Source organism: Gadus morhua, chromosome 9 (assembly GCF_902167405.1).
Source record: "Gadus morhua chromosome 9, gadMor3.0, whole genome shotgun sequence".
Classification (NCBI taxonomy): Eukaryota; Metazoa; Chordata; class Actinopteri; order Gadiformes; family Gadidae; genus Gadus; species Gadus morhua.
In genome coordinates, this window is record NC_044056.1 from 25,392,264 (window position 1) to 25,406,745 (window position 14,482).

At 44.9% G+C, this 14,482-nt stretch overlaps 1 protein-coding gene across 1 annotated transcript in view; it reads right to left on the reverse strand.

Moving 5' to 3' along the window:
* pik3c2a (phosphatidylinositol-4-phosphate 3-kinase, catalytic subunit type 2 alpha) overlaps positions 1–14,482 on the reverse strand; it is a 72,791-nt gene that overhangs the window by 6,210 nt on the left and 52,099 nt on the right. The window contains 14 exon segments of the mRNA XM_030366179.1: positions 75–282; positions 3,003–3,112; positions 3,596–3,752; positions 4,864–4,888; positions 4,891–4,975; positions 4,978–5,028; positions 7,497–7,633; positions 10,595–10,724; positions 10,863–10,955; positions 11,041–11,145; positions 13,303–13,314; positions 13,316–13,398; positions 13,401–13,480; positions 13,853–13,947. Coding sequence (XP_030222039.1) covers positions 75–282; positions 3,003–3,112; positions 3,596–3,752; positions 4,864–4,888; positions 4,891–4,975; positions 4,978–5,028; positions 7,497–7,633; positions 10,595–10,724; positions 10,863–10,955; positions 11,041–11,145; positions 13,303–13,314; positions 13,316–13,398; positions 13,401–13,480; positions 13,853–13,947 — 1,371 coding nt within the window.

Consider the following 14,482-nt stretch of genomic DNA (forward strand, 5'->3'; position numbering starts at 1 on the left):
TCACTGAGATCACACCATTTCTCTCCAGACCAGAGGTCATGGGGAAGGTAGTCCCAATAACCAGCCTGACTCACATAGTGTTTGTCAGGGCTGTATCTCTTCTGGAAGGAGAAGATGGAGGCCTGCATCACCCGCCCGTCCTGCTTCAGGCTGTAGGTCCGCGGGGAGAAGCTCAGGATGGGCTCGTCACTAGCAGGCAGACCAGAGAAACGCAGCTGGGCCAGATTATGGATGAAGAAGTTAAACTTGGTGGCCATGCTGCCAAGACTGGACTCAATCAGCCTGGAGGAGAGAGAGAGAGGGACAGGGAGACAGAGAGACAGACAGGGAGACAGAGAGACAGACAGGGAGACAGAGAGACAGAGGGAGACAGACAGGGAGACAGACAGGGAGACAGAGAGACGGACAGGGAGACAGAGAGACAGAGAGACAGAGGGAGACAGACAGGGAGACAGAGAGACAGACAGAGAGACAGAGGGAGACAGAGAGACAGACAGGGAGACAGAGGGACAGAGAGACAGAGGGAGACGGACAGGGGGAGACAGAGAGACAGAGGGAGACAGACAGGGAGACAGAGACAGATGGAGACAGACAGGGAGACAGAGAGACAGACAGGGAGACAGAGAGACAGAGGGAGACAGACAGGGAGACAGAGAGACAGAGGGAGACAGAGAGGGCATTATACATACAGCATGGGAGCCCCAGTAGTAATCCAACCCCTGACACAGGTATTAAAGCCATGCTCTGACGAGTTGAACTTGACATTCGATAATCAATTTGTTAAAAAAGTTCGAGCAAACAAACACATGAACAGGATCTTTTACACCTTTATTATTATTAAAACCTAACCAAACCTAATCGATACCAATGATGATTTCCACCTCAGGACCTGAAGTAGATTGGATTGGAAAATAATATAAAAGTGAAGAAGAGAGGAAGTTATATGAAACTTGATGAAAGAAGAGCAGAGCATGAGAGGGGAACAGTTCAGAGGAACCAGAGAGGGGAACAGTTCAGAGGAACCTGAGAGCGGAACCGTCAATAACACTTCCTGGTTCCTACAAGGTTACTACAAAATTATTGGTAACACACTATGCCTTAATGGATTAAGGCTGCTCAAGAAGGCACATGTACAGGCCGGTCTGAGGTTTCCCAATGAACACCTGGATGAATCTGAGAATGCTTGGCTGAAGGTGATATGGTCAGATGAAACCAAAATCAAGCTCTTGGGTATCAATTTGACGCGCTGTGTTTGGAGGAAGAGGAATTTGGACTATGACCCCAAGAACACCATCCCAGAGGTCAAGCACGGAGGTGGAAGCATTTTGCTTTGGAGGTGTTTCTCTGCTAAGGGGAAAGGTCGACTTCACAGCATCAAGGGAAAGATGGATGGGGCCGTGTACCGTAAGATCCTGGCTGACTACCTCCTTCTCTCAGCCAGGACACTAAAAATGGATCGAGGATGGGTCTTCCAGCACTACAATGATCCAAAACATACAGCAAAGGCAACAAAGGAGTGGCTCAAGAAAAACCACATTAAGGTCATGGAGAGCACTAGCCAGTCTCCAGACCTTAATCCCATAGAAAATCTGTGGAGGGAGCTGAAGCTTCGAGTTGCAAAGCGACAGCCTCGAAACCCTAAAGTTTTGGGGAGGATCTGCAAAGAGGAGTGGTCCAATTTTTTTACTGAGATGTGTGCAAACTTGGTCATCAACCTCAAGAAATGTCTGACCTCTGTACGCCCTCAGTGGTTTCACCACCAAGCACTGAGCAATGCTTAGATAGGGGATCAAATACTTATGTCACTCAATGAAATGCAAAACAATTATATATCTTATTGTTATACATGTGACTTTCTGGATTTCTTTTGTTATTCGGTCTCTCACTGTATTAATAAACCTAGCATTAAAATGATAGACTGTTAAATTCTTTGTCAGTGGGCAAACTTCCAAAATCAGTGAGGGATCAAGTAATTATTTCCTCCACTGTACATTTCAGTAACATGACAAGCGTTTTTGCTCAGGTACGCAATCCTTGTATTTTTGAAGAGCGTACCTCGATCAATACAGTCATACGCAGCTTTTAGATCGATAAAACAGCAGAATAGTTCCCCCTCGTAATTGTCGATAACATTTTCACAACAAAAATCACATCATCGGTGGACATTGCTCTAATTGGTCTTAACCGCTCAACTATTATGCAACAAAAATCTTGGAGCATGTAGCAGAGATAGAAAGTCCTCGATAGTGGCTCGAATCCAACTTATCTCCTTGAATCTTGTACAGGCATGTGATTAGAAAGTGAAGCCACAACTTGGGTACATAGATCCTCCTCACCACCTACAAAGCCCTAAATAACCTTGCCCCCCTCATACCTAGCCAATCTCCTCCAACGCCACTCCCCCACTCGCTGCCTACGCTCCCGCTGATGCCAACCTTCTCCCCCCCCCCCATCACCAAGACCAAGTACCCCACCCTGGGGGAAAGAGCCTTCGCCATCGCCGCCCCTACCTATCTCTTCAGGACCACATACAAGATCTGACAAATCATGCTCCGCCATCTTCAAACCCTCTCTCTCTCTTAATGTGTTGTCTATTGTTGTATTGTTGTTTTATTTGTCTTCTGTTTTAGTGTACTGTCTGTATGTATTCCTTTTTTAAAGCGTCTTTGAGTACCAAGAAAAGCGCTGTAAAGAATCAATCTATTATTATATATGTTGGTGATCTTGGGGATTGTGGATTTCATATGGTGGATCCGCTATCGATCAGGACCGAGCCTCAACAGACTGCTCCTTCCTGTAAAGCGTCTTTGAGCGTCTAGAAAAGCGCTATATAAATTCAATCAATTATTATTATTATTATTATTATTATTATCGGCTAATTGCTTAAACAGAATCTAAAGCTACAACATGAGACCGAGAAAAACCGTGCTACATGTATGTATTTTCTTAATTTAATTATATTAATGAAGACATCTTTTTGAGAGCAGAACAGCCTCACTGACCTGGTGAAGAAGATGGTGGCCTCAGCGTCGGTGGTGTGGGGCTGCAGAGCATCAAACACGTACTTTAGGTCCTGAGAGCCACTCAGCTCTGGGAGACCCGAGGATGTCATCTGGTGCAGATGAAACACACTTAGTACGCTTCATACGTGGTAGACTGAGCACACACACACCATTAGGATTAATTCAAACTATGAATGTACACCAGTGGTTGTGAGCTAAGGTACTGCTGGCCGGGTGGAGGACCCCACTGGACCCTGAAACACCATTGCTTTGTGTACCTAACAGGCTGCATAACACCATGCACGGTGCACTACCCAGCCCCAGTATAACCAGCCCAGTATAACCAGTGCCCGCTGACTGGGCCTCACACCGTTGTCCCCAGGTTTAATCCATAAGGGGGTTAACAGAGCCCTACAGTAAAACGTTAGCGTTCTACAAATGTGGCTTTATTGGCGTCACGCTGAAGCCATGTTCAGCCAAAGGCTCCCTGAACAGGTCTTCACCACTTTGTACACGCACCATCAAATACAGATTACCAAACGCTGATACTGTGTGTGCGTGCATGCGTGCGTGTGTGCGTGCGTGCGTCTGACCAGCGACAGCAGGTTGAGGAAGAGGCCCGAGTGCTTGCGGATCAGGTTGTAGGCCTGAGAGCAGAGGTCCACAAACAGCTGGAAGCGGCTGGTGGGCCGCTCCCCCCCGTTGATTACGTAGGCCATGTCGGAGGTCAGAACGAAGGGGGCGCGGTCTCTGAGGGTCAAACATCAGGACCCCCGATTCATTCATGCTCAGCTAGTCCAGTGATTCACCAGGGAGATGACCAACTCCTTGGGTTAATGTTCATTAGGGATGTGTCGGTCGCGACTGATTCGTTACAACGAACGAATCCCGAACGTGAACGACAAGAACTGGTTCCCCAAAACAAGAAGAACTGGTTCTTTGATTCTTTTTTTTTTAACATAAACCAAACATATGGTCACGTAAATAAAATATCCAAACGAACAGAGCTCCGTCTCCCCGCGACTTCCATTGATTGAGTCTACAACTTTCTCAAAAGATTCAGCCAATGAGAGGTAGCAATGGTGTTGGAATGGCACCTGGGTAAACCAATGACAAGGCGGTACCGTCGAATATGCGCGCTTTCTCTGTCTGACGTATCTTGGGTCATACCATTCGACTCATATATCCCCCTACATTTTTTCGAAAATAGACTTGACCTCCATCTGTTTATTGGATAAACGCATTTCCCAATCCCAGGAGTCTTTGCTCCATTCTACGTCAATTTAAGAACAAACAAAGAAATTAAACTGCAGTTCGTATTTTTTATTTATGACCATGCAAGTTCTGTAATGTCCTGAACAATGAAGGAATTAAATGTAAAGTAAAATAAAATTATAAATGTAAAACCATGAATGAAATATAGAGAGTAAGCAAGTGGTATAAATATTGGTGGGGACGTTCGACATACTATATAGCAGCATCTCCAAACGGCGTACTGCGGTCTTGACTGTCCTACCCGGGCCCTACGACCAATTAAAAAAATAATAGATTATAAAAAAAAGTTTTTTTATATATTTTTTTTTTTAAGATGTAATCTGACGTACGAACGAATCAAAACGAACGAATCAAATAAACGAATCGTTATAGTGAACTGAACTGAAAGAACTAGTTCCCGGAAAAGAATCATTTTGCCCATCCCTAATGTTCATGTACCCATTCAGTCATATATTTCCAGCTTGCCTCAGACCTTAGCTTGGTAGTTTGCAGTAACTTAATCAATGTTTCTGCTTTGATTTCCCCTCATGAGGTCAAAGCACCAGCGCCCCCTCCTGGTCTGTGGTCAGACCTCAGCGAGCCTCACCTCTTGAAGCTCCCGAACATCTGGCGTGGCCCAGGAACTTGCCGAAGTCGATGTGGAACATGTGTCCGGAGGAGCGCAGCATGATGTTGTCGTTGTGGCGGTCCACAGATGCCGGAGCACATAGGTGGCCACGCAGCAGCCAGCACACGAGTAGATGAAGTTCCTCTGAGGCCTGGAGGAAAGAGGACATGTTCACTGTTTCACCTGCGCTGTATCCAAACTGCACAACGTTGAACAAGAAGAATGTGATGCATGTGTGGACATGTGTGTAGTGTACGTGTAAAAATTATGTATTAGTGGCGCTGCAAAAACCATGCACCCTCCTCAGTCTACCAATAGTCTCCCGGGTCTACCAGTAGGCCTACCGGGTCTACCAGTAGGGCTTCAGGTCTACCAGTAGGGCCACCAGGTCTACCAGTGGGTCTAGCGGGTCTACCAGTAGGGCTATCGGGTCTACCAGTAGGACTACCGGGTCTACCAGTAGGGCCACCAGGTCTACCAGCGGGTCTACCAGTAGGGCTTCAGGTCTACCAGTAGGGCCACCAGGTCTACCAGCGGGTCTACCAGTAGGGCTTCAGGTCTACCGGTAGGTCTACCAGGAGGTCTACCAGTAGGGCTACCAGTAGGTCTACCAGAAGGGCTGCCAGTAGGTCTACCAGTAGGTGTACCAGAGGCAGAGCTGAGTGAAAACGCCTTAATGGACAAAATAGTCATTTCTACATGGTAAAATCGGTTAACTCAGTTTTTATTTGAAAAATGCTTCATAAAGACGCTTCAATATCCCAAGTAGTCCTAAAGCCATGTTTACACCAAAAGCAAAACCAATTTTAAATGTTTTCTGTCCACCAGCTTTATTTATTACTTATTATTTATTTAAATGGGCCGTGCCAAAAGTTTGCTCTGCGTTTGGCGTAAATGCACCTTAAGTTCTGGGCTGTTGGACCAAAATCCGACTCTTACGACAGAGTTTCAATGCAAGTTCCAATATTATGACAGCTTGCATCGTGTTTGGGAACTTATCTTAAAAACAAAAAGGGGGTTTGTACATCATGCAAAGCTTCACGAAAATAGACAGAAGCACTATCACTTTGCACAAGAAGACATAAAAGAACACACAAGGAAAACTTGGGTCTATTCATTTCCAACCTGTTCAGTAGATAGAAACAGTAAAAAGTGAAAGAGTACATTATGCTTTAGACAGTGAAAGGCTACAGTATGGTTTAGACCAGGGGTCGGCAACCCTAGGCACGCGTGCCACCACTGGCACGGGGCAGCATAATCATTGGCACACTTAAAAAAAATTATATATATATATATATATATATATATATATTAGAGCTGTCAAGCGATTAAAATATTTAATCGTGATTAATCGCATTAATGTCATAGTTAACTCTAATTAATCGCGATTAATCGCAAATCATTTTTCTATGCTAAATATCCCTTGATTTTTTTGTCCGAATGTCATTTGAACATAGCAGTCAGGCTACTGCTTCTTTGTTTTGAGCCAAAGGAAAAAAAAAGAATTTTTTTTTTTTTTTTTGCGTACATTTTTTTTTTTTTTTTCTTTGGCTCAAAACAAAGAAGCAGTAGCCTGACTGCTTTGTTCAAATGACATTTGTTCAAAGCAGTCGTTTAATTGCACTATTGGCTCTTTTTTTGTATCGTCCTGTTTTGATCAGTGTATATGCCAATGTTGTTATCAATAAAAAATCATTTGCACAAGGCAAGCCGATGCACTTCACGGTGTTGATAAGAGAATTAAAATGAGAAGAATTATGGGACTAAAAAATCAAGGGATATTTAGCATAGAAAAATAATTTGCGATTAATCGCGATTGATTAGAGTTAACTATGACATTAATGCGATTAATCACGATTAAATATTTTAATCGCTTGACAGCTCTAATATATATATATATATATATTATTAATAAAATCCACAGCACTATGCGGCTGCATAATCATTACTACCGATTTTTTTTGCACTTTATTCTGTTTGGGCATTCCCTCCCAGTGCAAATATGTTTCAATTACCGTAGTTACAGAAAGTAGTGCTCTGAAATGGGATCAATTGATAGTTTTTAAACCTATGTTGTGAGTAATAATGAAGAAAATATTTTAAATATTGTTGCAGGTGGCCTGTATGCAACGCCTTAACATCGTATTGCAAAGCTGTACATGTCTTAAAGTTATTGATGTGGATGGTTCCAACATTCTCATATGTTCTCGTTTTTTACATTTCTCACAGTGCAAATATGTTTTTGAATGAGTTTCTGAAAATGGTGTTTTAAGATGGGACATATGTAATTATAATTTGTAAGCCCATGTTGCAAATATAACAACCAAAAAAACCTTAAAATGTTAATGCATGATTGTGGACTATATGGAAATAGTGCAATTCCAGGTCTTCTGGAAATGTTTTTGGTCACTGTGTCATAATTCAGCTAATTTTTAATATATTGTTGCTTAAGGCACACGGATTAACGAGAAAATGTCAGGCTGGCACTGCATGTTGAAAAGGTTGCCGACCCCTGACTTAAACAGTGGAAGGCTACAGTATGGTTTAGACAGTGGAAGGCTACAGTATGGTTTAGAGTACAGTGGAAGGCTACAGCAGGCTGTACCATGTACCTTGTCATACTCGTCCTCTGCAGGGTTGTACTTGCGGAGCCACTCAGCCAGGGGCTTGTCCTTGAAGGAGCCGGTGACTCCATACTCCACCTGGATTTTCCTAAGGGTGTCTGAGGACGGCACCAGCTCCACCATGCCTGAGGGGAGAACACACTCTCATCATGTGATCCCCTCACCTTCTGTGTACACTTTATCAAACACCAGGCATCCACTTGGAGGACGGGGGCTAAAGGAGTGATACATGGGGAGGACGGGGGCTAAAGGAGTGATACATTGGGAGGACGGGGGCTAAAGGAGGGATACATTGGGGGGGATGGGGTGCTAAAGGAGTGATACATGGGGAGGACGGGGGGCTAAAGGAGTGATACATGGGGAGGACGGGGGGCTAAGAGGAGTGATACATGGGGAGGACGGGGGGCTAAAGGAGTGATACATGGGGAGGACAGGGGGCTAAAGGAGTGATACATGGGGAGGACAGGGGCTAAAGGAGTGATACATTGGGAGGACGGGGGCTAAAGGAGTGATACATGGGGAGGACGGGGGGCTAAATGAGTGATACATGGGGAGGACGGGGGGCTTAAGGAGTGATACATGGGGAGGACGGGGGGCTTAAGGAGTGATAAATGGGGAGGACGGGGGGCTTAAGGAGTGATACATGGGGAGGACGGGAGTGATACATGGGGAGGACGGGGGGCTAAAGGAGTGATACATGGGGAGGACGGGGGGCTAAAGGAGTGATACATGGGGAGGACGGGGGGCTAAAGGAGTGATACATGGGGAGGACGGGGGGCTTAAGGAGTGATACATGGGGAGGACGGGGGGCTAAAGGAGTGATACATGGGGAGGACGGGGGGCTTAAGGAGTGATACATGGGGAGGACGGGGGGCTTAAGGAGTGATACATGGGGAGGACGGGGTGATAAAGGCGTGACACACTGGGAGAATGGGGTGATACATTTGTGATACCAAAGCATTGCTTGCCTTCTGGAAAGACAATTTTATAATTTGTATTTGGGTTGGGGGACTGACTAGTCTTCTGTAATTTACTGTGTTATGCTTAGCTTACATAAATGACCATCCAAAATCCATTTCAACAGGCTCTTTATGCGATGTGAATACCGTGCACAATCAGACAGAACAGAACTCTCCCTCTCCAGAAACCGGCAGCAGTTGAGGTCATGATGGATTAATTATGGTAAATTATATGAGTCTATATTATAATATACAAGGCTAATAGTAGCCTACTTTTTCAGTAAAATTGAATGCTGACGATAAAATAACTAAATTACATATATCCGCAAAAAGGAATCGTACTCTGCATCACTGCAATGGGTGCCTTACTGACATACAGTAGCAGTTTGTATGTCCTTACAGCACCTGTTACACTCCTAACACCACTGGGTGGACGGCCGTAAAGGAGGGTCTGAACTAGGGATGTCCCGATCCGATATTTGGATCGGATCGGCCGCCGATATGTAGGTAATCCATTCCAGTTTTTTTCAGCTTTTCCCCCCAAATCCGATCCGCGTTGTTCAGCACACCTAGCGCACACTGTGTGTGTGTTAATTTGACTATTTTCTACTCAGGTTTTGTGTGTGTTGCTTTTATATATAATGTTTATATTGTTTTACAATATTGTTTTACACTCTTGTTGTTCAAGAACAGAGCACTGATGCCAATTCAGTGTGTGTGTGGTAATTTGACTATTTATTATTTTGTCTATTTTGTGTTTATTTAACCCTGAATAAACAGGTCAGCTTCTCAATACCAACTATTGTGGATTATTCAAACTAACCTAATTAAGTTGGCTAGTTGTTCTTAAGAGTAAAACCCTTTTCAACATGAGTAGTACAACAAAAATAAGTAAATATCTTTAATCTTTAATACATGCTTGGATCGGCCGGTATCGGTATCGGCCGATGCTAAAAGCTACAATATCGGTATCGGATTGGAAGTGCAAAAAGCTGGATCGGGACATCCCTAGACGAGACCACAGAACCCTGGTCCAGTGTTGTGCCTGAACTCGTTCATATTTTCGGCGAACGTGAACTGGATGTACTGTATTACTGCCTGATGAATGTTACTGTGAACTCGTTCATTCTGGTGTCTGTGAACGGCATGCTCATTCGGTTTAACTTCGTTCAATTGGGGGGTTATTTGTTTATCAACACGGCGGATGCTCGCGCAGAATGAGAACATTTGTTTGACCGGTTGCCATGGTTATCCCCGTGTGGTTAATTTGCAGTTGCGGAGTTGTCAGCTGACTGTTACATTAAACTTTAATCGGAATACGCGGTTAAATGCTATAGACCCTATAGTATCTGTGGTGTAAAGGCTGGGACGAATTAAAAATTATAAATATGTACACTTTATGTTGAAAGTATAGCGCAGTGATTATTCTTCAAAACAAGATCTGTTAAATTGTGAAAACTGTAATCAGACAACAATGTTATATGCTATAGACCGTAGAGTATCTCTGGTATAAAGGCTGGGATGAATTTCGAATTATAAATATGTACAATCCTTAACGTTAGCTCTCTGGCTCATAGCTGAGCGGACTAGAATACCTCCTAGAATCATTGCACGTTGGTCGGAAACGGAAAGGGGGGGTGTTCACATTTGGTTGTAGTCTTTTCGCTCGGTTCTCCGACTCAAAAGTAGGGCTAGAACCGAGCGAAAAGACTACAACCAAATGTGAACCACCCCCCCTTTCCTCTTCCGGCCAACGATTGAGTCTTCCAACAGATATCAATGGGATTTACAAAATGCGCTAAATGTGCAATAAAACACGATAGAAACTGTATTTCGCTACGATGCTTGATTCAACCACTCTATTTCATCCTAGACAAACCACGAAGTGGGCTCAATGTTCAAAATACCGGAAAAAAATAATAGTTTCACAGCAACATATTGAAAAATATAACTATGAACTAGTTCATTTTTTTGGAACTGTGAACTTAGAACTTAAAATTTTGAATTATGAACGTTTAACTGAACGACTTCATTTTAAAAATTGTGAACTGAATTTTGAACTAGTTCACGTAGAAAGTGAACTTTCCCAACACTGCCCTGGTCTCTGGTTGGTCTGGGGGGCGGTACCTTTGTCTTTGCCAGTAGAGATGCATTTGAAGTTGACCATGCGCAGGTCCAGGCCCTCCTGCAGCCAGATGCGGTCCATGATGCGAATCATCTGCAGGGCCAGCATGTCCTGCCTCAGGTCCTCTCCCACCTGACACACAGGTTAACCTGACTATCAGGGTTCATTCCCGCTATCTGAGGTCAGCAATACGGTGTAAGGTCAGGGGTCATCCTGACTGTCTGAGGTAAGGGGTCACCCTGAATGTCTGAGGTCAGGGGTCATCGTTACCTTATACATGACATTGATCTCTTCTCCCAGAGGGTCTGCGTTGACCAGAGCCAACTTCAACGGAACAGCGTTGGAGTTGAAGAAGGAGCAGGCCTGCATGCATACACAAACACTGAATCAAACGGGTTCCATCTTTACTCCATGTTGGGTACAGACCAGAGTGTGTCTCTGTGTGTACCTTGATGTTGAGCTCCTTGGCCACAAGGCTGGGGCTGAGGGGCAGACGACAGCTGTTCCTCTGGAAGAAGGTCTGGACGTTCTCCAGTCCCTCCTGGAGTGCAACCTACACACACACCAGACCCTGTCAGACCCTCCCACCAGACCCTCAGACCCTCCCACCACCCCTCAGACCCTCCCACCACCCCTCAGACCCTCAGACCCTCCCACCCCCCCTCAGACCCTCAGACCCTCCCACCGCCCCTCACACCCTCAGACCCTCCCACCACCCCTCAGATCCAAAGTAGACCTTATGGTAGATTGTACATGGTACCTTTTTTACAAAGGCTCGAGGGTGCATTCAGTTCAGCAGCGGACATTGAGAATCGAACATTGAACCTTAGAGCTGGGCTTTGATCCTCCGTACCCCTACTATAAACAACCTCCCAGAATGCACCCTGATTCTATTGTGTGTCATCTGCTGTTTTTGCAGCAGATGGCGCCACCATCTCCTCTGTTGAAGGTATAGTTTAACAAAGGCCCCCAGGATAGGTAGCCTGGTTCTACCAGACTCTCGTACTTCACTTCATTTAATTTGTACAGAGAGTCTGGGCCTAATCAATTGACAAACGTTAACTCACTTGAAGGCGGGTGTCTGTTGAAGTTTAAAATGATTGGATCTGCCCAGTGCCACTCTGGATCTGCCATAACCAATCGCTAACGTTTGGTTGTGATGTATGTCATGCGCCGGGAATCACGCGCAGGTTGTACACAAACCAAACACCTTGCGCGTCTGCACGAAAATGTCCGTCAACGACAGCTGCAGGTTTTGTTCGTCGAATTTAATTTATCAGGGAAAAATTGCACATTGTAAATCAACTACCGACCTACAACAACAACTCAAACTGGCGTACGACTTTATTGTCATTGTTCTCAGACACGCCCTCTGTTCGCTGATTGGTGGCCGCTGTGGCGGCACCAGAAAACCAAATTACATACAGCAGGTCCAGACCTAGTACTGAAGGGAAATTCAAATTGAGCGGAAGTACTTAGGCGGGCGGAGCCAGGCTACAGGATAGGCGCATACTTCCGCAATCCACCAGTGCTCAGAGGCCAAGCCTGGTATTGCAGCTGTTTAAGCTGGCTGTGGACGGGGGTCCGTCATTTCATGTGGCCCAGAAGTAGATATCGCCGTCCACTCCAATACAAGTGGGGAACAGGATTGTGTCTCCGCAAAAAATGTCTGGATATCAATCAAAGGCTCATAATTACCTTCATGCCATGTCCTAAAAAAATGTAAGTTTTTTCTTTCCAAAACGCCACCTCAAGCGTTTTATTAGCCGTTATCTCGCTGGGGAAGAGGGGTGTGCAGCTGAAAGGAGTCGTAGTGAAACAAATGGCATCCGAGAGGGCCTAGTTCAGTGCTCCGTTAACGTGTCAGATTTTTGGAATGGTTCATCAGCTGCTCAATAACTCTCACGGTCCTCTGCTTGCGATCATTGTGATTCATCATGTATTGATCCATTTATTCAAAAGATCCAAAGACAAAGAAGCGGTGCATTACGGTATCAGTTCTATATTTCTGCATCCGGTACGTCACGGACTAGGCCACGTGTCTTGGCCCCATCACGCGGAGGCAAATCGCTCCTGTATGTTACCCTGCGCCACTGAGCAGTTTGTATAGGAATGAATGGGCGGCCATTTTCCAGTCCGTGGTCCATCCTTTATTATGTCCATGGTTTAACAGTGTGTGGTAAACAGATCCTGTACTTTGAGCTATTGTAGCACTGCTTCTTTAAATTGAGAACTCTTTTATTAGACGGTGGAATTTGTTCATTTATATTTTTCCTTGTTCCATGTAGTAATAATTGAATGGCTTAAATACAAAGAACAAAACCAATCATACTGTTGTTGACTTTATGATGCATAGCTTGGCTGTACCCAGTGTTTCCCCCAGTACTGTGTTGTTAAGGCGGCCGCCTTAACAACAATAGGGCCCCGCCTTGACTACCAATGTATATTAAAAAAATATATATATTAATAAATATTTTTAAATTATTATGCATTAACAAAGTAGAAAACTCTCGTAGGGAAAGAAAACATACTTTTATCAGATGTAAAAAATAAAGCTTAATAATGCATCAGTAATACTGTTACAACAACGGTCATGCCATAAGGCTTCTTGACCACCTTGACTCAGACATTTTCTGGGGGAAACACTGCTGTACCATATGGTGTGCACCGTGGTACACACGTACACACACACCCACAACACCGCACTCACCTGGCGCGCAGAAGCCCCCCGCCTGTCGGACCCTCTCAGCAACGCCTGCTAGCAGGTTGACCAGGCTGGGTCTGCCTGTCGGCTCGGCCCTCAGCCCTGCCCACAAAGACACATCAGGGCCCCCAGCACCTGCTCGTAGCGCCGCTCCAGGCTGGTCCTCCGTGCGTCCCTCAGCAGCCTGCAGGGGGCAGCAGACACAGGGCTTCACGGTAAGAGACTGATGTCCACATAGACAGGAGAGGCTGAGAACAGCGTTCAGGGTCTGAGATGGCAAAATAATCTCCATCCATTTCAAGTCTATATTTAAAAAGACTAACTGGCTGGATTAGTTTTAGTAGGCGATCTAAACCACGGCCTCCCTCCAGCAAAGTCTGGGCCTTAAAGGGCTTTTGAACGTGGATTTTGCTACTGTAATATTGGAAACATGTTTGGCGTTCATTTAGATTTTAAGGCATACAATTACATTTAACCATGCCTACCAAACTCTGCCACATATTGAATTCTGCTCCTTCTCAAAATCGAGTGTCATGTGGCCCTTCTCAGTACCCACCAGTATAGATGTGGGTGCGATATTGATGTTTCTTGGGCTCTGGACAGCAATGCCATGACTAGCGCATTCTTTAGATGACATTCAAACTTCAGCGCCTGTACGGGGGAGAGAGACAGGGACAGAGATTGAGAGAGACATTAAACAGAGAGACGTACCGATAGAGACAGAGAGAGAAACAGAGCAAGACAATGAGAATTTAAAATGCGAAGAGCGACAGAAAGCCGACTGAACAAGGTCTGCTCCAAGGCAAATATTCTGAGGTTGATCCCAGCAACGTGAAGTAGCTTTAGATGAAAAGCGTTTGTTGAATCAGTCTGCCAAACATGGGCCATGGAAGTACAGGTCCTCTGAGAGTTAAGTGACTCTGAGTGGAGCTAAATTTACAGTTTCTGCAGGGTGAAAATGCTACTTAATTCTGGTATTTAAAATAAATAACCACATTCCTCATAGAAATGAACGGTTTAGTTTATATTTGAGAAGTGGCGAGTTAGTGAGTGATGAATCACAGCAAGGGCAGAGAGGTAGAGAGGGATGAATCCCAGTGGGAGGTAGAGAGGGATGAATCCCAGTGGGAGGTAGAGAGAGATGAATCCCAGTGGGAGGTAGAGAGAGATGAATCCCAGTGGGAGG